General features: G+C 40.0%; 1 protein-coding gene across 1 annotated transcript in view; it reads right to left on the minus strand.

Annotated features, from left to right (window-relative positions):
• RAB32 (RAB32, member RAS oncogene family) overlaps positions 1 to 24,782 on the minus strand; it is a 36,015-nt gene that overhangs the window by 4,711 nt on the left and 6,522 nt on the right. Inside the window, exon 2 of the mRNA XM_060753517.2 lies at positions 1,264 to 1,541. Within this exon, the coding sequence (XP_060609500.2) occupies positions 1,264 to 1,541 (278 nt within the window). The remainder of the gene's footprint in view (positions 1 to 1,263; positions 1,542 to 24,782) is intronic.

The raw sequence follows: 24,782 nt of genomic DNA on the forward strand, positions 1-24,782 counted from the left end.
TAATTTACTCTTTCTTTGGCTGTCATAACTTCATTAAGGAGCATTACATTAATTTTTCTATATTCCTGTGATCATTACTACATTTTGAAACCAAACAGTGAAGATTTTGCCTGACAACTATGCCATGAAATTTGAAACCAAAATGGTGTCTATATGGCAAATGTAAAAGTTAGTCTTTCTCTGCTCATAGTTAACATTTCATAGTCTACTCCTGTACTCATTCAAAGCTCCTCTTCTTTGCAGCCAAGCCATTACAAAAACCACAGAAAGCACTGCAAAATTCCATAAAAGCCTCATCAGATCAATACCACTTAAGATTTGCTCACTGAATCAAGGAACTGACATGAAAACCTGTCTAGCAAACTAGAAATGATCTTAAGTTTGAACATGCAGTAACTTCTGGAGAATTTGGCTTTTTACATAACCAAAAAGATACTGTCCTTTTTGATAAAACCTTTTGTTATTGCTACTATTTGCCCTCAAGTCAATTTCAGCTTTTGATAACTGAATGAAAGACTTCCAACAGCTCATATCATTAATTGCCCTGTTCAATTTCAGACCTGCAGCTTCCTTGTTTGAATCCACCAGTTTCCAATGCAACCATCCTCTTTTGCACTTTAACAAGCATCATAATATTTTCCGACAAGGTCACATTGTCTCATGATATGTTCGAAGTGTGAAAGCCTTGGACAAGTTGTCTGGGCTTCTAATGAGAGTTCAGGCATGATGTGCTCTATGACCCAATTATCTGCCTTTGTAGTATCCGTAGAACTTTCCTCCAGCACCATGTTTTAAATAAGATAAAAAATCAGTAGAGAAAGAGTAATGTTTCTCTGAAAAAGTGCTATAGGATAGGCTCAAGAATTTAAATGGGCACAATTACCACTCTGTTGGAACAAAGTTTTTAAAAGGCAAATGCCTGGCTTTTTAATGGAATTGAATGTGATATTCATAATATTTACCACTGCCTTCATACATCAATGCACAACATGACACAATGAAGGAAATCCAATAGTAAAGAGGAGTTTAGGATCCATATTAGGACAAGCTTGTTTGAAACTGCTCCCAAATGTTGGGTAGTGAGGCAGCTCAGCAGTTCCTTAAACCTGCTTCAAACCAATTTAACTGCTACAACTGAGAAATAAAGTAAAAATTATATTTATAGGTTAGTAAGTTATGCAGACTACTGAGTAACTCTGTAAACTAATATAATTTACTACAGAAACACATTACAATAATGAGATTATTTAGAATAATTCTTACCTTAGCAGAAGTTTCAAACCACCCTACAAAACCTCCATCTTTGCAAAACTGATCCATCTGTGATGCATTTGGGCCACTGTCTTTCTTCTGGTCACATTTGTTGGCAAGGAGAACTGCAGGGATTGGGCTACCATTTGGCAGAAGCACTTTACTGTCCAAATCATGTTTCCATTTGGAAACTGCCTCAAACGTTGATCCTCTTGTAACATCAAAAACTACAAAAGCACCCACAGCTTCTTTATAGTACACACGAGTCATATTGCCAAATCTTTCTTGACCTGGAAGACAAATGAGCAGGTGTTATAGATCATACTTCTAAGCACTGGGCTCCTTAAGGCAGTGGAAGTAAAATGCTTATAAAAATGTTTGTCCTAATATTTTGTTTAATATTGATGAATAAGATATAAAAGACTCTTGGTTACCTCTGGGGTTTGGTTCCAGTACATACATGGACACATACAATCATACTAAAATCTAAGGATGCTCAAGGCCCATTATAAACAATAATGTAGTGAACTGACATCCCTTAAATAAAATGGCAAAATCAAAATATGCTATTTGTATTTTTAAAATATGTATTTATGAACTGTGGATAGTTAAATATGTCTGTGTCTTCATAAGCCAAAATACCATGGCATTATAAAGAGCTATGTCTTGACATATTGAATCTCGCCTTTAAGGGTTTTCATTGGTAATAGGGGAAGATATTTATTTATTTATTTATTTCAAAGTTTTCTATACCAACCTTCTCACCTCATTGAGGGACTCAGCCCGGTTTCCAACCATAAAAACACATACAATCAGTAAAATATAATAGTTCACAATTACAGTAACACATTTAAAATAACAATATATTTAAAACTACGGTGGTCAGTCGTCATATTAAAATCAAATATACATCATCTTCCATCCAAAATCCTAGGGTGTTGTCTCATTCATCGAAAGCCTGTCTCCACAACCACGTCTTCACCCGTTTCCTAAATGACAGGATAGACGGGGCGGTTCTGACCTCCGGTGGGAGAGAGTTCCAGAGTCGTGGGGCCACCACCGAGAAGGCCCTGTCCCTCGTCCCCACCAGGCGCACCTGTGCGGCAGATGGGACCGAGAGCAGGGCCTCTCCAGACGATCTTAATAATCTTGATGGTTCATAAGGGAGAATACGTTCGGAGAGGTAATCAGGGCTGGAGTCGTTTAGGGCTTTATAGGTTAACACCAGCACTTTGAATTGTGCTCGGAAGCTAATTGGCAGCCAGTGGAGCTGGTGTAACAGCAGAATGGTGTGCTCCCTGTACCCAGCACCCGTTAGTAATCTGGCTGCCGCACGTTGGACTTGCTGCAGCTTCCGGGCAGTCTTCAGAGGCAACCCCACGTAGAGAGCGTTGCAGTAATCTAAGCGGGATATAACCAAAGCATGGACTACCGTGGCCAAGTCAGACTTCCCAAGGTACGGGCGCAGCTGGCGCACAAGTTTTAGTTGTGCAAAAGCTCCCCTGACCACTGCCGAAACCTGGGGCTCCAGGCTCAGTGATGAATCTAGGAGAACTCCCAGACTGCAAACCTGTGCCTTCAGGGGGAGTGTGACCCCATCCAGCACAGGCTGAAACCCCGTACCCTGTTCGGCCTTATGACTGACCAGGAGTACCTCTGTCTTGTCTGGATTTAGTTTCAATCTGTTGTCCCTCATCCAGTCCGTTAGAAGAAGAGAGAACTTGGTCCTAATGATAATGGATTATTTACCTCCATCTCTGCACCAACAACAGTTAACAAATTAGGTAAAGGTTTCCCCTGACATTAAGTCTAGTTGTGTCTGACTCTTGGGGGGTGTGTGTGTGTGTGCTCATCTCCATTTCTAAGCCGAAGAGCCAGCATTGTCCATAGACACCTCCAAGGCCATGTGTCCGGCATAACTGCATGGAGCGCTGTTACCTTCCCGCAGAAGCAGCACCTATTGATCTACTCACATTTGCATGTTTTCGAACTGCTAGGTTGGCAGAAGATGGGGCTCAGTGGGAGCTCACCCACTCCCTGGATTCGAACTGCTGACCTTTCGATCAGCAAGTTCAGCAGCTCAGTGATTTAACTTGCTGCACCACTAGGGGCTCCTTTGTTTACAAATTATGAGACACTAATTGCCATAATACCACTGCTTCCTAAGTATCTGTGCAAAATTTGCTGCTAGGTCTAGATGTGCTGGAATTCCTATGCAACCACAAAGAACCTTCCTTCTTTATATGGTGGTGAATTTTTGAGATCCACATTCAAATGATCCACCAGCATCACTATAACTCTTTCGCATCCATATAACTCTTTTTCTGAATCAGTATGACTTCAGAATCAAATGGATTCTTTTTGTCCTAACATCAACTTTCCTCTTATTGTTCCAAGTCTGGACACCACCAAAATTTACTATCAAGCTCAACTCTGCAGCAACTGAAACATGCAAACCTACCTACGGATCCATCATCCATGCAAAAATAAACTTTCAGAGAAGACATGTTTTATAAATGTTTATTATTCTACTAGAATATTCATGTATCCTATTACAAGAGATTAATGCAACTGACATTTGTATAACATTTTATCCACAGCTCCTCAAAAATCCCAATTCAAAACCAGACAGGTATAATGCAAGTGCTGCTCTTGTTAGAAACTCTGAGTCAACAAGCACAGAGACAAAGGTGTCAAAATAACAAAGGTCAGCTTGTTTCCAAACTGCATATTATTTTAAAGTAAACAGTGACCACATGTATAATTAAGGAATTAGTCCTTCAAAATCTCTCCAGATAACATATCAAAGCAGTAAGCAGATAAACTGCTAGCCTTTAGCGATATCATTCATGTGATCCTCCAGTTGTCTTCGACTGCAATTCCCAACATTCATTACCATTAGATATGTTGTCTAGGACTGCTGAGAGCTGTGATCTAACATCATGACTGTCTACTTGAAAGTACCCCTTTCAAAACCATTAATTACTCCCCTCCCACATACAATTCTTTTTAAAAGTAAACAAGTCTTCACTTATTTATCCAAGCAGGACTTAAGGTGTCTTACAATATATATTTTTTGAAAAAATGTAAATTTTAAAAAGGGGAATTATAAGCAACACACTTGCAAAAATATTAATTACAGCCCAGGTTGTAACTGGATAGTGGCAGATGAGCAAGCTTCAAGGCCTTGTATGACTTGTGTGTTGGACTCTGGCAACCAGGATTCAATTCTTTCCTCATCCAAGGAAACCTACTAGCTGTCATTGGGCAAGTCGCACACTGGAAATAATATGAAGGAACAGAACAACAGCAAAAAAGTATATGTATAACAGGATAGGCATTTGCATTGGTCAAATTATCCATGTAATGTAAGTTATACTATGAAGTGCTCGGCCTATGTATTAGTCTGAAACAGGAAGGATTGTCACCTACCAATGTTGCCCTTTACTGTCTACATCATATGCAGAATTAGTCTCCACCCAAAGATCTGACATCATTAAAAAAAACCAAAACCCAATGAAGGGGGTATTTTGCTCCCCATCTAAATAAAGTGGTAAGAAATATGAAACTGTTCAGTTTTTCTGAAAGTTTGATTTTGTTCATTTAAGTCTTGCTTGATCACATTCCCATTGCAGGGACACTTTTCTACAAAGCTACCAGTATCATTATTACTAGCCACTACTATTGTTAGTGGTCAATATTTTCATATTGTATTTGCTCAGATTTCTGTGGGAATATCATAGAATCTCTTGCATTTCACAGCCTCTTATTTTATACCTATGCATCTGCTGACAACAGGCCCGTAGCCAGGATTTTGTTTCGGGGGGGGGGGGGGGGGCTGAGTTTGGTTCGGGGGGGGGGGGCTGAGTCTGAGTGAAAGAGGGTCTACCCTAGCAAACCTTTTGTATCGTTACCCCAATACCCCCATACATAACAGTTTAAATAATGTACCAGTAAGGCCTTCTCGTGGACCACCATCAGAATTTTGGGGGGGGGGGGACTGAAGCCCCCCCCCTGCCCCCCGGCTACATGCCTGGCTGACAAGGTAAAATTTCACACAGCTTTAAGATAGATTCCAGTTAAATGAAAGCTTAAGACATCAAAAAAGTGTCTGTCTTTCAAGTGCTACTTTGAGATCCTTGTTTCAGACTAATAGCTAGCCTTCTGAAATATAGCTAGGAATAGTTATTAAAATTTCAGATGGAGAAACAGAAATAGCCCCCAAGCAACTTAAAACAAAAGCTCTAAATCCCATTCTAGAGTAAACCCACTGAATGGGAACCTGGCAAATCCCAAATTATGTACATTTCATTTATGTGAAAAAGTCAAGTTTTGTTTGCAATTAACAATGTGTTTTAGACTTCAAAGTTGACAACCAGCAGGTTCTCCCTCTAAGCTACTGCCTATTTCATCAAATGAAAGGAGTCTGGAGTCTCACATATATATGCAACACACATGCTTAAGAGCAGGATTTTAGACAGATTACTGGGAAATTAAATGCAGAAAAACAATTTTCATTATTATTATTATTATTATTATTATTATTATTTACTATTTGTAAACTATGTTATTAAGTATGATGGCAGATTATAAACAAAGCTGATGAACAAACCCCTGGTGATGTAAGGGCAGATGTGTATTTAAAGATTATGTATTGGAGATTGTAAATACTTGAGTCATGAGTTTTTGTTCAACAAGTCTGAACAAATGTAGTTGTACTGAAGGGCTTAGATGCAAACAGTTTTGTGATGTTATCTGGATGGAAACTGGAGGCATGTAGATGAGACTTCATAATTTAAGGGTTTATATCAAGTATGTCTCCAATAAAAAACTTTATCAAGTCAAGTGGAGAAAAACCAAAGGAAAGGGAAAATTTACTGAAATCTAGATGTAGAAAAGAAAATTTAGGAGTACTAATTGTAACTACTTATAGCTCCCAGGTGCAAGCAATCTCTACCATCAGTAAATGATAGTCCATTTTGGACAGTGCCATTTCCTTTCATAGGTCTTATACGGTCAGTTTGTGCCCTCTGCTGGCCCCCCAAAAGTCCACCAATCTTGAATGATTACTTGCTAGCAACAAGCCACACTATAAGGACACAAATACAGAGACCAGCCCAGGATGGTCCAATTCTGTCAACAACTTTAAACCAAGAGTACAATTACAATCCACGTCATTCTTAACATCAAGGGCTCATTCAATTGCCTATTTTATGATGTGGCAAATGTCATCTTCTGTCAGCAATATTGTTCTGCATGCAACGTAAGATAAGATATGATAAGATAACATGCTGGAAGAACCAAAAACCACAAGCATTGAAGCAATGTTCCTACGCCATTAACTCCTCTGGAATGTCCACATTGTCCGAATGCCTGATCACCATCTCCCAACTCAAGAATGGAAACTGAAATGTTGGTGGAAGGAAAATAAGTTTAAAGATGGGCTTAAAGCTAACCTTAAAAACTTTGGCATATACCCTGGCCCTGGCCCTTGAGCACTCTAATTGGAGGTCAACTGTGACCAGCAGTGCTGCAGTATTTGAAGAGGCATGAATGGAGGTCGAAAGAAAGAAATGTGCCAAGAGGAAGGTGCGTGAAGCCAACCCTCTTTCCAGTGGAAGGGACATACTTTCACCTGGAAGCCGATGTCCTCACCGTGGAAGAACATGCAGATCAGAAATAGGACTCCACAGCCACCTATGTATCCACCACCAAGACACTGCACTTGGAGGGTAATCATACTCAGACAATAAGGAATTGCCTAATCCAATTCACACAAAAAATAAAGACATCAGGAATGGCACTACTTAAAAAACAAGATGAATAGTTCAATCTCTCTTGAGACTATAATTGACCTGAAATTAGCAAGTGTTGCGTAAAATTGCTTCAATGAAACTTAGAGGGAGAACCTGCTTGTTGTCAACTTTCATTAAAAAGTTCCAGTGTATTATCAGTAATCTGAAATTCAGAAATATTCTGGTATCAGACTACATGTGTTAAACTGTCTCACCTAGAGCCAAAATAGTTGCATTATTGGCTGTAGTTTTCTGAACAGTCACTGAAATCAGTGGACTTATTTCTCATACATGGGATATGGACGGTTAGGTTTTTTCCTTCAGGGGTCTTAAATTAATTTGAGACAGATATGTTGTTTCAGCCTAAATGGTGAAGTTTGATTCTAAAAGTTTTCAAGCTAGTACCTTCCAATATTTCGATCCTTCTTTTGAGACAAATATTATCTACTAGCACAATGCCAGAGACATTCAGGAGTAACAGGCTAATCCTGATAATTCATCATTCCATTACAATTATTCAGTTGTCATGAACCTGTATATAGCCTTCCTATCAGTTGAGAATTAGTACTATGCACAGAAAAAGGGGGACATGACTCTTACACTAAGATGGCATGTTAAGTTTGAACCAAATTTTTTATATAGGCTTCAGTGTCTGAGAAAGAAGCCGAACCACCGGTCTTTCAAAATAAAACTCAGAAGTCCAAAAGCATGTTGAAATTGAGTGATTGTGCAAGGTAACTAATATCTCCACAAACACTGGGGGAGCTTTGCTGGAAAAAAGCAGAGATTTAAATGTAAAGTGGGAAGAATAGCTTGTCACTGCTGATTTAGTCCTGCTTGGGTGTATACACAAGCACATTCCATACACAGTAGACTATGCTTGCTGCTACATTAGATTTGCCTGGTCAATACACATTAGACTGGAACATGGCAAGAAGCTGAAGTCACACTTTCTGTTTAACTTGCATTTACAGCCTCCTTTGCATGACTTTAGCACTCCTGGGCTTTAAGAAATCAAATGGGAGACATAACTAAATTTCAGAGAAAATAATTTACCCATTGTTTTTCAAGATACAGCCTAGTTATATGGCATCTCCTTCAAGCACTATAATCACAATCATACAGCATTCACCAGCCAAACAAGCAATATACAGCAATATACGAATAAACATAAACCTGGCCCCATTTCCTGATTTTTTTTTTTACAAAGGAGATACTCTATAAAATAGCATCTACAAGGGAATTGTGTCAGATAAAGAAAAAAAATCATATTAATATTTAATTACTGGCAAATGCTAATCAATCAAAAAACAGAACACTGTTACATCACACTGAAAAATAACTGCCTTCCACCATACTCAAATCCACATCCTTCTTGCCATCAACTATTACAATTGACATGCAGAGATGGACCTTAAGTTCCAGCAGCTGTCAGATGATAAACTGCCTTTCATTCCAAGCAGTTTCTTCCTCTAGTAGTGCTAGGGAAGGATTGCTTCTACTTGTTCTGCAGCATGGATTCTTAAAATCAGTATCATGCAGGGCTGTAGCCAAGGCGGGGGGGGGGGGGTGTTGGTGGTGTTAGGGGTTCAACCCCCACCCCCACCCCCACCACCCAATTTTCAGGTTAAAAACAAACCTGGTTTTGTTGTTTATTCATTCAGTCGCTTTTGACTCTTTGTGACCTCATGGACAAGCCCACACCAGAGCTCCCTGTCAGCCGTTACCACCCCCAACTCCTTCAGAGTCAAGCCAGTCACCTCAAGGATATCATCCATCCAGCTTGCCCTTGGTCGGCCCAAACCTGGTTTACTCATGAATTTTAACTGGTTAACCAAATCCCCCTGCTAAGTCTATGAGAAGCAAAAATTAAATGAGTCCCTCCAGAATTGCAAGCACTACCTCAAGCAAATGTTGACAATTTATTCACAGTCATTACTTGCAGCAATAGCTGATATAGTGGAAGCAACCAAGTTGGCCCACCCACAATTGGTAGGCAAAGCCTAAGGCATGGGAGTGATTTGAAGCCTCCCATGAATGAGATGAAAATTGACTTAATCAAGTCTATATAAAATATAGAATGAACCATACTATTTAAATTATTTTGTGTTATTTAACTGGGCAACTTGGAAGGCGCTGAACAGACTGCACTCTGGCACCACGAGATGCAGAGCCAACTTTAAGAAATGGGGCTACAAAGTGGAATCCACAACATGCGAGTGCGGAGAAGAGCAAACCACAGACCACCTACTGCAATGCAACCTGAGCCCTACCACATGCACAATGTAGGACCTTCTTATAGTAACACCAGAAGCACTCTAAGTGGCCAGCTACTGGTCAAAGGATATTTAATCAACTACCAAGCTTGCAAACTTTGTGTTTTGTTTGTTAAATAAATTTTGTGTTATGGAACTACTTTTCATGATTCACTAAAAAAAATCACCCATATGCATGGGGGTATTGGGGCAACAATACAAAAGGTTTGCTAGGGTAGACCCTCTTTCACTCAGACTCAGCCCCCCCTGAAAAAAACTCAGCCCCCCCCCCCCCCCGAATCGAAATCCTGGCTACGGGCCTGTCACAGTGGCATTGAATTTAGCTGGATTTGTAAGCCGCCTTGAGTCTCCTCTGGGGTACAGAAAGGCAGGGTAGAAATAAATGGATAAATAAACAAACACAAGGTCAAGGACAAACCTTTTCTGAATGATTCTGCCAAGAAAACACCAGAATAGATTTGCCTTAAGGTCACCATAAGTCAGAAATGACTTGAAGGCACACATCAAACAACCCACCAAGAACAAGGCCAGAAGAACAGTGTCATTTTGGGAAAGTCACATTCTCTTAGCCTCAGCACAAGCCTGGGAGAAGCAGCAAGTCATCCAGTCAATAATAATGTAAACATACCTCATAAACAACCAGTTACTGGTCAGCATATAAAACCAGACAGCTATATTTGAAACCAGACACTGTTATTATGAATGTTCAAATGCTACACCTATTCACTTTTCTGCTTGTTACTCAAACACAGGCGTGGACAATCTTTCTAACTGGCAGGGGCACATGCTAGCACTCCCTCCTAAGAGGACAGGCTGCCTGGTGACAGAAGGAAGGGAAGGAGGAAGGAAAGACAGGAGGAGAAAGAGGGAGGCAGAGAGGGAGGGAGGGAGTTAAGGAGGAAGGATTTATTGTGTCAGAAGCAAATTGAGAATACAGTTATAATGTATCAAAAAACCACAAAGTTAAAAGCAACTTGCAATAGGAGGAAGAAAAGGGAGGAGGAAAGAAAGACAAAAGGGAAAGAAGGAAGGATGAAAGAGTAGGATGGAAGGAGAAGGAGGGAGGTAAGAAAGGGAGGGTGAAAGGATGGAAGGAAGGGAAGGGGGAAGAAAAAAGAGAAGGAAGGGAACAAGGAAGAGAAGGATGGAAGGAAAGAGAAGAAAGGAAGGACAAAAGGATGGCAGGCAATGGAGGGAGGGAGAAAAAGGGAAGGAGGGAAGGGAGGAAGAGAGGAAAGAGAGAAGGAAGGAAAGATAAAAGGGAAGGAAGGAAGGAGAAAGAGGGAGAGAGGAAAGGAAATGAAAGAAGGGTGGGAGGGAAGGGGGAAGGAAAGAGAGAAGGGAGGGAGGGAGGGAGGAAAGGATGATGAGATAGAGGAGGGCCTGAGAAAAGAGCCCAAGGGGCTGCATGTGACCCTTGAGCCTGGATTTGCCCAGCAAGCAATGCATTAAAAATGCATTGCTTGCTGGACATTTATAGTATGGAGTGCCAGCCCAGAGGGCACAGATGCTGTTTCACATGATACTGTGATTGGGACCAGCAGTGTGAATACATTATCTGGTTCTCCATAAATAGCTTCTTCTATGTGAACAACCACTGCACAAGGCCTACATCTGCAGTAAGGAGTGGCAGCAACATCCAACCATCTGTTAAAAACATCATTGCTTACAGGAAAAATATAACATTTCTTTCCAGTGTGACCTATCTGGATATTTTAGCACCACCCTGGATGAAAGAGACAACGAGCTCCAATGAGCAGCAGTTACAACAGCACAGTAAAACACAGTGCTCCAAAGACTCTCACTCTCTCACTCACACACTCTCTCTCTCATTACATTCCCCTTCTCCATCTGCTCTCCGCAATTCCTTGGGAAGCGGCCAAGTCTGCACAGTGAACCTCACGGCTCTTCACATGGCTGTGTGGCATTTCACAGCCTGTACTGAAGCAGCCCTTTCCTTTTTTTCTGGTCCACCAACTATTCTGCATCATATTTACAGAAACAAAACAAAATCCCAAATGTTAATCTAACCTCTGAACTGGTAAGCATGTCCCAACACAATTTCATTCTTTTTCTGCCTGATGAAAATTTCAAAAGCCTATTGAAGTTCTGAAGCAACACTGGCTAGAACAGTTACAAGAATGGCCCAATTTACACAGAAGAGTGTTGTAACTTTAGTTTGCCACTTCCTCCCTGTTTATCTAATGAGATAAAACAAACTGCTATATTCTAGAAGGCATTTGGCATTTCTGTGTCCAGCAGAACTACAAGGCACAAATTAATAAGGATCTTTTCTGCCATCATGCTCATTCACTTCTTTGCCAAAAATCTACATGAATAGAGGTTTTGTTTTTGTTTCCCCCTCTAAGTCCAATCAATAACCTGCACAAAACTGTTCAAGTCCCTACTCTGTAACTCAAAATGTATTAAGAATTTTTTTCCACTAATATAGGCATACTATTTGCAACAATTTCAGAGGCTAGGAAAAAACAAGTTGGCAGAATCGGCAACCTTACAGGGTTGGTTGGCATAGCTTTTAGGAAGAAAGGTAAGACAGCCCCATACTTTAAGACCTAACTGTATTTGCATGTAATGAAAAGTCAAGATCCTATAGAATCCAAGCTTATTATCCATGAACCCTATACTCACACTTGGTCCCTCCTACCATCTGTAGAATTTGCAGTAATCAGAAACTAAACAGGAAGCAAAATTTTAGGATTATGTTTTGACCAGGATTCATGACTTGTAATTCAGATTCAGGAAGTAAAAAATGTCATTATTCCCCTCAGCTTTTGGTTTTTTAAACTGTTTTAAGTATATATATTTAAAATCTATTTGACAATACAGCACATGTCTATAGTAAACCGGTCAGAAAAATGGGAAACGGACTTTTTAAACAAAGAAGTAAATAGGCAATTTCGAACTCTAGTTTAAAATTCTAGTTTGTGATGGAATGACAACTCAGAGTTATATGGGCAGTCCCCAAGTTCTGAGTAAGATAGATTCTGTAGGTTTGTTCTGAAGTTAATTTTTTGTTAATTTTGTTAACCCCAGTGGTGCAGTGGGTTAAACCACTGAACTGCTGAACTTGCTGACTGAAAGGTTGGCGGATCGAATCCGGGGAGCAGGGTGAGCTCCCGCTGTTAGGCCCAGCTTCTGCTAACATAGCAGTTCGAAACATACAAGTGTGAGTAGATTAATAGGGACTGCTTCTGTGGGAAGGTAACGGCATTCCATGCAGTCATGCTGGCCACATGACCAAGGCGGCATCTATGGTCAATGCCAGCTCTTCAGCTTAAAAATGGAGATGACCACCATTCCCCAGAGTTGGACTCGACTAGACTTAATGTCAGGGTAAACCTTTACCTTTTTTACTTAATTTCTTTGTAATTCAGAACTGGTACACGCTCCATGCAGTCATGCTGGCCACATGACCTTGGAGTGTCTACGGACAACGCTGGCTCTTCAGCTTAGAAATGGAGATGAGCACCAGACCCCAGAGGCAGACATGACTGGACTTAATGTCAGGGGACTACCTTTACCTTTTTTACATTTTTAAGACACACACACACACTTTGGATAACATAGGGAAGGATTAACACCCCTGTGATGTTTGTTTTGTTGTCTGTACTTCTGTCCAGAAGAATTCACTTCACTTTCTGTTCTGAAAAATGTGGCTTGTTGTGGAAACAAGGATTGGTAAGAAAGCTTCAGTGGAGACACCTTTTCCCCACGATAACTCTTTCAGGAGTGATTTCCCTTTCGAGGAGTAGATTTCTCTCACTTCGTGTTGTCTCACCGCTGTTCTTAACTATGAGTCATTTGTAAGTCAGATGTTTCCAGGGCCGTAGCCAGAAAAAAATTTCGGGGAGGGTTGACAATTTTGGGGGGGGGGGGGGTTGAAAATTTTGGGGAGGGTTGAAAATTTCAGCCGGGGGGGGGGGGGGGTTGAAACCTGCCTCCTAGCTCACGCTGAAGCAAAGAGCACAGCAGGGGGCAGAGCAGCCTTCAATAGCCTGCAGCTCTACCCCTGTCAACCACCTCCACCAAGTCTGGCCTCCTTAATGAGAGCATTCAACACACACACACCCAACTTGGTTGCTTCACTACATCGGCTATTGCTGCAAGTAATGACAGTGTGAATAAATTGTCAATATTTGCTTGAGATAGTGCTTACAGTTCTGGAGGGATTCTTAATTTTTTGCATCTCATAGACTTAGCAGCATGGGGATTTGGTTAACCAGTTAACATTCATGAGTAAACCAGGTTTTTTTAAAAAATCTGAAACATTTCGGGGGGGGGGGGGTTGAACCCCTAAAACCACCCCTTCGCTACAGGCCTGGATGTTTGTAACTTGGAGATTGCCTGTAGTCTGGATCCAATGTTAAACTTTTGCCTAGTTCATTTCTGGCTACTTTATTAAGGAATAAGTAAAACATAGCCTGCAAGTCATACGATACCTTTTTTTTTGGGGGGGGGGGGGGTGTGCATGATTTTTTAAAAAGATTTTAGAAGTGCTGTCCTCCAAGGGCCAGAAAGTATAGAAATTTCTCTGGTAAATGTGTATTGCTGCTTTAGTAGTTTTTGTGGGTGGGAGGAGTCAAACAGAAGCGAACAGGTAACATGTACTAGCTTGCAACCTGGTTTCTCTGGATTTGTGACTTTTTGTTTCATGCAAAATGATCACTCTCTGTACCTGAAAAACAGGTCCATCTTCTCTGAGCACGCTTCTAAGGATGGTGCCCAAAATACCTTCAAAGTTTACATTTTGGCTTTTTTTTTAAAAAAAAAAATCTTTGCTTATGAATCTACATGCAGGAGTCCATAAGAATGGTGGTAGTCAGTACCATAGTGATATATAAGAGCTTGAGGACACACTAACAAGTAATCAGTGGTCCATCTGGTTTCAGACTTGGGATGGAGCTGCAGCAAGGTGCCATTTGGGTTAGAGCAGTGGTTCTCAATCTGTGGTGTTTTGGATTACAACTCCCAGAAATCCCAGCCAATTTACCAGTTGTTAGGATTTCTGGGAGTGGAAGGCCAAAACATCTGGGGACCCCTAGGTTGAGAGCCACTGGTCTAGAGAGTCAGTGTGGTTGCAGTGATTTGAGAATTGGGATAGTACATTGGGAGACCAGCATTTGAAACCCCACAGCTTTGGAAGCCTACTAAGTGACTTTGGGCAAGTTGCAATCTTTCAGATTCAAGGAGACGAGAAGGGTGGTAATAGCATGCCCCCCCCCCCTCTGAAAATATATTGTCAAGATAATCCATGATAGGTTCACCTCACTGGAAATTAAACATAATAGTTGGGAATCCTCAGCCAAAAATCTGTAATCTCTCACCAAACCACAGCCCCTAGTATTTCACCAAATGCAGCTATGGAATAATTATGTAGGGTAAAATAGAGCTGAACATACTGTCCAGATTTATCCAGTTAGTGGGGTCTAGTGCTATTCCCCATTGCTTGTAGCCAATTGAATAAACCATATACAGCTTGTATTTCCTTTTATGAACAGAATTTATTACAAAACAAAACAAATGAAGCCTACTCCTCCATATCATTTTTACTCCTGCCTTAGGCTAAATATAAGCTTACTCCATAGTCCACATATTATCCAGCCTGACATTCCAAAGAATCAAGAGATTCACAGATAACCTTTATCTAGCCATAACCTACGTCAGAGGTGAGCAGACTTCAAGTTTGTGGTACCCATATGGTTGTTTTTACTATGATCCTGAGATCTAGCAACTGGAATTTTTAGCAACTGGAATAGCAACTTTGCATCTAGGAATTTTTGATGACCCAAATAGAGTTCACAGTCCTGGTACACATACATTATTTAATCAATGTCATATGGAAGAAGGTTGGGGGAAAATATTGCTGCTATTGTTACACAATAGGGAATCAGAAAATTTGCTTATCTGTTCCAAACTATGCAAAGATCCACCAACAGATAAAGTCACCTCCTACCCACCCTTTGTCTCCTATGGGTCAAGAGAATTGATAATAACAATTAACCTTTGCAAATATGTACTCTAGAAGACAAATAGTCATAAAGATAGAAGGTCATCTAACCCAATTCCAAGCTTTTGAAAGGAGGATTGTCTCCATTCAGTGCTTGAAAAAGTTCTTTTCTTAACCCTCTCTTAACTCTGATATTCTCCTAAACAGCATGGACAATGCTATGCTGGTTGGAGGATCAACTAAAGTAACTTTCCCAAGCACTGCCACATCATGGAAGACAAATGCCATAGGACTATTCTTGCAGAATAAATAGACAATATCTTAGTCAAGTGAGTCAAAGCCTTACACATAACACTGCCTACAAGCATGAGAGGGCAAAGCTGAAATGTAGTAAATTCCCTTCCAGAAGTATTTGTGGGCCTCTCTAGATCCTCCAGTGCTATTCTATAATATGCTTCCATCACAGGAATGAAAATACAGGGTTCACTATTATCCATGGTTTTAGGCATTCAAAGAGGTCATGGAACATATCTCCAATGGATAGGGTGTCATACGGAATAGTCCTTCAATTAGCAAAAGTTAATTATCCAACTGAATTAGTTTTAAAAAGTGTGAGGGACCAGTGGAGGGGAGAACTCATTACTCCATTCAGATTAATTTCCTGTTTCCAAATTTGGTTCCCATGGTGGGGAACCAAATGGAAGTATCATGTAGTACATACTCAGCAGCACATTTACTCTTGTATTGTCAAAGGCTTTCATGGCTGGAATCACTCAGTTCTTGTGGGTTTTTTCGGGCTATATGGCCATGTTCTAGAGGCATTTCTCCTGACGTTTCACCTGCATCTCTGGCAAGCATCCTCAGAGGTGAAAATGAACAAAATCTGGCTACCAGTATTAAAAAATTCTAAAATTGCAACAGCAAAAACAGCAGAGAGAAAAACAGGCAGGGACATCTAATCACCTTTCAAGAAGAGTTTGCTCCAGGCACAGTCAGCCCATTGTATGCTAATCAAGGTGGTCAGTTGAAAGATTCACACCTAGCCCAACTTACAAAAGCCCTTTGCCTCACCCTGGTCATTCCACAGATATATAAACCCCTTTTTCTCAGCTCCAGCAGACCTCACCTCTGAGGATGCTTGCCAGAGATGCAGGCGAAACGTCAGGAGAAATGCCTCTAGAACATGGCCATATAGTCCGAAAAAACCCACAAGAACTGAGGGACACTTACTCTTACTTAATAAACTAGAATTCTGGATTATTCTATATGAACTTATTTATTAAGGTTTGCCTAATTTTAAATTTTAAATGTTAAATTTTAGATGAAGATTAAGATTTGCTGAGACATGTTTGACATATATTGATTCTGCTGCTGTTAGCTTTATGTTATCCTACTTTTGAACTTTTCTTGTTAATGTTTAGATCTACATTCTAATTTTCTAGTTTTTTATTCTTTGCTTATTATTTGATGGTTTATTTTTCTGTATTACTTTATTTATATTCTACTCCCCTCAATATGAGACACAAAACAGGTTACAACAGAGATTAAAACAGAAGAGCTGAAACAATATGTGGCATCATCTACATTGTTTCCATCTACTTTGGTGATGTCTTTACAAAAAAGAAGGCAATGCACAGTTGGCAAGTAAATACTTAGTTCCAAGAGAAATATGAAAATGCTGATGGGTAAATGAATGCAGCCCACATTTCATTTTCAAGTACTAGTATTTACAGCATTTCTATTTTCTAGAGTAACCTGTTAAACAGGAATTGACAGCCACCCTACACTAGAAAAATAAAAAAAAATGTACTAAATACCTAGTTCAGACCATGTATAATACACCAAGTATGCCTGTATGTAGACAGGAGAGGACAAATGAGATGAAGCATTTCATGTTACACAATTGCAATGAAATAATACATTTATTACCTCTCCTTGTAGCTCAAGACAAGGTACATCATCATTAAAACAAAGAGATAAAACACTATTAAAATAAAGATACATTAGTTGAAATGCAGGTTAAAATTTACTGATAAATGCAGATAAAATTCATAATCTAAAATGGACTAGGTAGCCCTGCCAGAAGAGATAGGTCTTGTGTCTTAAATTCTGGCAGCTGATTTAGCTGTTGCACTTCCGGTAGGTCATTCCACAGTCTTGGGGCAGTCAATGAAAAGGTCCTCTGGGTAACTGTTGCCAGTCGGTCTCTGGCTGGTTGGAATAGCCACACCACAAAGGACCTATGTGTCTGGAGTGGATTGTACCGGAGAAAGTGATCATGTAGGTAACCTGGACCCCAAACCATGTAGAGCTTTAAAGGTCAAAATCAATACTTTGTACTTAGCCTGGAAACTAACTGACAATCAATGGAATTAGTTTAGTATGGATGTAATGTGCTCACTTCTAGATATACCTGAAACTAGCCTGGCTGTTGCGTTCTGAACTAATTGGAGTTCCCAAACTTGGTACAGAGGCAGTCCAATGTAAAGTGCATTGCAGTAGTCCTACCTTGAAATCACCAGCACGTGCACCACCAACTTTGGGCCTCCATTTCTAGGAAGGGGTGCCTAGCCTATCAGCTAATGCAGGTAAGAAGCACTTCTGACGATCGCATCTACTGACATTTGGAGAGATGGATCCAGGAGCATTCCCAAGCTGTGAACACAGTCTTTCTGGGGTAGTGTAACCTCATCCAGAACTGGCTGACACGTCTCTATCCCTAGCAGGTCACACCATAAGTTAAAACAAAAAAAGCTAAAACAATATGTTTCCATCTACTTTGTTTCCATCTACTTTCCATCTACTTAGGGCCTTTAATGATAGGCATCTTTAATTACGATTCCTCTTTAACGGCCATGGCAATGTCGCATAGATTTACATTTGGGTGATATTCAGAATTTTTACCCATGGAGCCGTAGTGCCTCCCTAAACTACATATCCCAAGATGGCAACATCTATGTGATGTTGCCATGGCAGTTAAAGTGGAATCAATAGGCTATAATAGGGTGTAGTGTGAAAACATCTCAAATCTCTAGCAGATCAGTTCAAGAAGAGTATTTGAGTATTTTCACTTGCTCCTTTGGAGTCTAAAGAACTAAGGTAATTCAGCCCATTTTCCTGCCACCACATAAGGAGGAAGTTTTGTACTGTTTTCTTGCTCATTGTGTACCTAATTTGATTCCAAATATTGTGTTCCCCTGATATTGCTCAGAAGAGTTAAATCTTTGAAATTAAGTTTAAATTTTGTACAGAAGAACACTTTCACTATGTCATTTTACTTACTACAAGAAGGTTTGAAAAGTGTACTAAAATAAAGACAAGAGGACTTCCATTCACAAGATTTTCCTCATGTGACAGCAGAATGAGTAATTGTTTCTCCATTTTGGTGGGTATTGCTGCAAATAAAGCAGTTACAAGCCACAGGAATTTTTTTTAGAAGTGTGTGATATAACCTAGTCTTGCTTAAGACAAACTCCTCACTATTGAGTGATTCTACTGAAATAGCAGCTGTCTATATTCAGGTACAATCTACCCTTGAAAAGTCTACCAATACATGCTAAGGTGGTTGATTTGGGGCCAAAATGGCATAGTGAGGAGCCTGCTTGTACCTATATATAGTTTTTCTTCTGTTCAATGACAAAGGAAATCTGAGTACATAGACACCTCAGTAATTTGAACGGTGAGTCCTTTGTTGATGGCCAGTCATCCTACTTAGATATACCTACAGTTTCACTTATCCACTCTCCCAAAAATAGCCCCTGGAAGTGTTTGTGGCCTTCCAATGTGATTCTATGGTATGCTTTCAGCCCAAGTATTGTCAAACTCTAAGGTTCATTTTTATTCACAGTTTCATGGATATGAGATAGTAATGTACAATTTTCTTTCTGGGAGAAAGAAGGGTGACCTGTAAAATAAGTTACATTTACAAAATGAAATCAGCAATAGAGTTGGGAAGTCATATCACCAGTCCACATCCTATCCAGAATGGTTTGTCAAAACAGGCAGTAAATGCCAGGCCTTCTGAACTACTGGTACACTGTTGAATTACAACTCAATTTACTGACTCCAGATCTTAAAAACTGAAAACACTGGCAATATAATGTATTGACTATCTGTACACTGCGTAAATAGCAAGCAAATTAAACAAAGCGATGATTTCATGAGTTCTGAAGTAAATGCTGGTGTAGACTGGTTTATGGATTGCGTCAATGATTTACTAAATCCCTCACTTCTTAGGTCCTCTCATTAATGTGTGCTATTGGGCTCACTAGTGAGGCACATGCAACTTCTGAGTTGCCATCTCCATTCCACATTATATAGGTTTATTGCTCATAAAGGGATGCAAAGGTGTGGCATGGAAGTGGCATTAACCAGTTTCTTCAAGAATGGTTTCCCTCCTCACATATAAACACTGGAAGGAAAGCTTCCTCTAAAGCAGTGGTTCTAAACCTGTGGGTCCCCAGATGTTTTGGCCTTGAACTCCCAGAAATCCTAACAGCTGGTAAACTGGCTGGGATTTCTGGGAGTTGTAGACCAAAACACCTGGGGACCCACCGGTTGAGAACCACTGCTCTAAAGGCATCAGATTCAGTCTGATCTTGGGAGCTAAGCAGGGCCAGCTCCGGTTAGTACTTGGATGGGAAAATGCCAAGAATGAGCCGGTGCTTTATACTGTATTTTAGAGAAAGAAATGCGCACAATCATCTCTACATATTTCTTATAGAAAAACCTATGAAATCCATGAGGATGCCCTGTACCAAATGTACACATGCACACGTACAAAGATACTAATCATAACAACTCTAATGAACAATTGAAAACACCAGATTTTGTGAGACAGTGTAGAACTCTGTGGCTCTATTTTTTTGCCCTGGAAAATGGTGATATAATTATGTGCGAAGATCTATTTCATGTCCAAAAGTCTCACAAGAATATTGACACCCATCTCATTCTTGACCCTTGTAATGGAAGTTAGTCCTCCCAGCTAATAGCTGGGTCATTCATTTCCCTTAGTTCTAGAAGACATTTATCTTTGCTTCAGAGGCTAATGCCTTTTTTCAGTAGCCTAAACTTCTTTTGGCTGCAGAATATCTCAATATGTGAACTATAAAGACAGCAGATGTCAAAAGTTGAGCAGAATGACTATCACATGCTCAAGGCAGAGCATCATGCCCTTTTAGAAAAGGACATGCCTTATCAAGAGGGCACAGATTTGATTCACGAAAACATCTGATTCTGAAATTCATTTGTAGGAAGATTTTTGATCCCTTATTGGCAAGCTATAAAAAAATCAAACTAAGTGCCAATTCTTAGGGATGCATTCCATGATTTTTCAAGGTTAGTAACCAGCACATTGGCTGTCAGAAGACTTAAAAGGGGACTTTCCAAAGTGCATTGTTTTAACATGCTTTTGGATTTTTCAAACTTCAAAGTGAAATGGAAATGTTTAGTTTTAGATTACTACAACCTCATTAAGAAATATACTTTTTGAGGATGCATTAATTTTTCTGCTATTTATTTATAGTTCACATTCTGCATTTCTTCTATGAAGACTGTCCTTCCCAGAGGACAAGAAAGGTAAGTTCTATGGTTCAAATTGGCAAGTCAAGTCTTGCATTGAGATGAGCAACAGACCCACTACAGGACTTTCCTACCACCTGCTTGCCTCTTTTTCTCCTTGGCTACTCACAGCCCAAACTGCAGAATGGTTGGTTCCCTTGGTGAAGGGACTCTCCTAGCTTTCCCAAGCAGTAGTGTGGTTGTACACACTGCCATATACTTCCTTGGATCATGTACTGTTTTAATATATTGTCTGGGTGACTACAACATAGCATACATGGGCTGCCTTTGGAAACTGTAGTCTTATCAGTAGCTTTGGGCAGACCCTAGAATAGTCTGTTGTACTCCATTCTGCAAGGGACACATTCTTGCATAAAGAGCACATATATCACTAAAGATACCAGCCCAGGTGCATCTGTTATTTTAGTGTTTGTTTTATTTTTTCATACTGAATGTGGCACTTCTCTTCTGGATCATTTTTAGATGAGTCATGTGAGTTATAAAGATTCAGGCAATTCATTGTAACAAATGAATATCATCCTGCCACATTTGAGGTTTTGATTTTTGTGGATTTGATTATTCACATATTTGATTTAAATTACTATCTTTAGAATTTTCTAGGTCTCCAGTGTGACTCTATGATCAAATTTTTCTAGTCATGATGGGAAACCTAAAGATTCCTAGAGAAAATCTATTAACTCAAATTTTACCTGTGAGAATAACTCTGTAGGAATCTCTAGGTCCTCCAATGTTAGAAGAACTAGAAATTCATAGATAGGTGTTTCCTCAAAGTTAAATAAAAATGTATTGTCGAAGGCTTTCATGGCCGGAATCACTGGGTTGTAGATTTTTTCGGGCTATATGGCCATGGTCTAGAGGCATCCTGATGTTTCGCCTGCATCTATGGCAAGCATCCTCACTACCTCTGAGGATGCTTGCCATAGATGCAGGCGAAACGTCAGAATGCCTCTAGACCATGGCCATATAGCCCAAAAAAAAAAAAAACCCTACAACAACCCACTTAAATAAAAATAGCAATTCATGGGGGGGGGGGGGGAGTTCACTTTCATAGGAGCCCTTGACCCCTAAACTCAGCAAGTGTGGAGGGCTGACTGCAGATTTAATATACATCTAAAATATGTGAAATTTATGTGTCGTTGTGTTCATACTCCTTCAATAGGTCCAAAATGCTACAGCTAGACTGGTGACTTGAACTGTTTAAGGAGATGTATAGCTTCCTCATTGTAACAGCTTCCCTGGCTACTGGTTTCCAGACATAATTCAAAGTGCTGGTCATGACTGTGAAGCCTTCTATGGCTTTCAGAGCTTATCTCTCTCCATATGTGACTGCCCAATACTGAAATATTTGGGAGAAGGATTTCTCTCCACCCCACTAGGCTTGTCTCTTTTTGGTTTTGTTTTTTGTTTTTTTCATATCAGGAGCGACTTGAGAAACTGTAAGTCTCACTTGCTTGTCTGGTAAGGACACAGGAGAGCATTTTCCAGGGTATGGAATGCCTTCCCAAGAAAAGCTCAGTTGACCTACTCTCTGCTCTCTATTTAAACAAGATTACAACCCTTCACAGATTGATAAAAGGTGGTACCATGATTGTGCTACAGATAATATCTAGTAAGTGCTTTTAATTTTTCATTATTTTCAATTATGTTCAAACAGATTCTCTGTAAATATTTGTTTTAATTGGTTTGATTATTTAATTTTTTTAAAGTTCCATGTCTCATATTGTTTTAAATGCTTGATTAGCATTTAATTGCCTTGCAGCTTCAAAGCCTGGCTGCTTCCTGCCTGAGGGGATCCTTTAATGGGAGGTGTTAGCTGGCCCTGATTGATTATTGTCTTGAATTCCGCTATTTTTGGGTGCTGCTCTTTATATACTGTCCTGATTTTAGGGGGGGGGGGGTTTCCTACAAGTATTTAAAAAAACTCTAAAATAAAGAGTGGTGCTCAAAAAACAGGGGAATTCTAGACAAGAATCAATCAGGGCCAACTAACACCTCCCAACAAAGGATACCCCAGGGAGCAACCAGCCAGGCTTTGAAGCTGCAAGCCCTTCAGTGCTAATCAGGGTGGTCAACTGCAACATTCACACTTGCCTCCAACAGACAAGAGTTCTTTCTCCTACCATGGACATTCCACAGATATATAAACCTCACTTGCCTAGTCTCCAACAGACCTCACAACCTCTGAAGATGCCTGCCATAGATGTGAGCAAAACGTCAGAAGAGAATGCTTCTGCAACATGGTCATACAGCCCAGAAAACTCACAGCAACCCAGTGATTCAGGCCATGAAAGCCTTCGACAACACAACACAATACAATACTCTTAGGGGACAAAATACCCTGATGATACCAGAGCCCATCTGATCTTGGAAGTTAATTGGGGCCACCCCTAGTAGCACTTAGACTGGAGACCATGAAGGAATGCCGTGGTGTAGTGAGGAAAACAATGTCAAACCACCTCTGAACATGTCTTGCTTAAAAAAACAACTATGAGGTCACAATAACTCAACAGGTGACAGGAAGACACACATACATACACAGTGAAACTCTAAAAAGAAAACCACTTTTATGGTTTATAACTCAAATTCAAGTTTTAATCCTATGTTTATTACCCAATTTCCTCTTAAGCATTACTAAACTTCATATTTTCACTGTCCAACTCACCCATCACATGAAATTTGAAAATGTTCTGGAGATTCTGGAAATTTTCCTTTTACAATTCTTATCCAGTAACTGTAGTATAGATTGAAGGCTCTAATTTTATCCTGTTTGCCTGAGTGCAAGATTAGCTGAACTCAATGACATGTTCTTATGAGTAAACATGTCTGGTTCATACATTATGATAAGATTATAGTAAAGAAGAAAACACGCTGTTACTTATTGCTCAACCACTCCTGCTTGGGTGCTCCTGTCAGCAAAATACAGGTGCCAATGAACATTTTATACTGACAAACAAAATAAAAAACTGGGTTGCTGTGAGTTTTCCAGGCCCATCTTCCAAAAGCATTCTCTCTCAACATTCTGCCCATATCCATGGCAGGTATCCTCAGAGGTTCTGAGGATGCCTGCCATAGATGTGGGTGAAATGTCAGGAGAGAATGCTTCTGGAACATGACTATACAGCCCGGAAAACTCACAGCAACCCAGTGATTCCAACCATGAAAGCCTTTGACAAAATAAAAATTGCTTACCAGTTCTTATTTATGTCTCTTGAATTCATATTTTTCTAACACGCATTGACATTTGAAACAACAGTAGACTAGCAAATCTCTAATAAAACTGTGCTAGTAATCACTATGAAGTCTTCTCCCTTTTGGGATATGTAGCCAAAACCCTTCATTAAATGCAATGAGATTACTAGTGCTAGTCAAAGGATAGAATCTTTGCAGGGCACATTCACAAGGTCTAGTCAAAGGTCTCTCTAATAGCCCCCCAAAAGCTGAGTCAGCAATGTACAATTTTTTTTAAGAAAGTGGTGGCAATAGATACTCCTGTTACACTGAATGCCCCACTGAAAAAGAACATTTCAAAATTTGGATGCAGGGCCACTTGTTTCTAACAGATTTCAGCAGAAGTTCGATTCTGGCCAGACACATTTCATCATTCCTTTGGCTACTATTGCAGCAGTCTTTCCATCAACCTCAACCAGGCACTTTTAATCCTTACATTCTGAGTTCATAAACCCACAAGTAACCTAGATGAACTTACAGGTAATGCCAGTATACAATGGGCTTTTGTATGGCACACAGGAAGGACAAATTGGTGGATGTGAATAGAGGAATTACAATTATTTTCATGAGCAGGCAAACGTATTACTGTTTCTTTTTATGTGACTTTAAAACTTTGGATGAACTTCTCCTAAAGCATTTCAACATTTCTTACATTGTCTACAACTCTGTCATGCAGTGTTTATT

The sequence above is a fragment of the Anolis sagrei genome, chromosome 1 (assembly GCF_037176765.1).
Source record: "Anolis sagrei isolate rAnoSag1 chromosome 1, rAnoSag1.mat, whole genome shotgun sequence".
NCBI lineage: Eukaryota > Metazoa > Chordata > Lepidosauria > Squamata > Dactyloidae > Anolis > Anolis sagrei.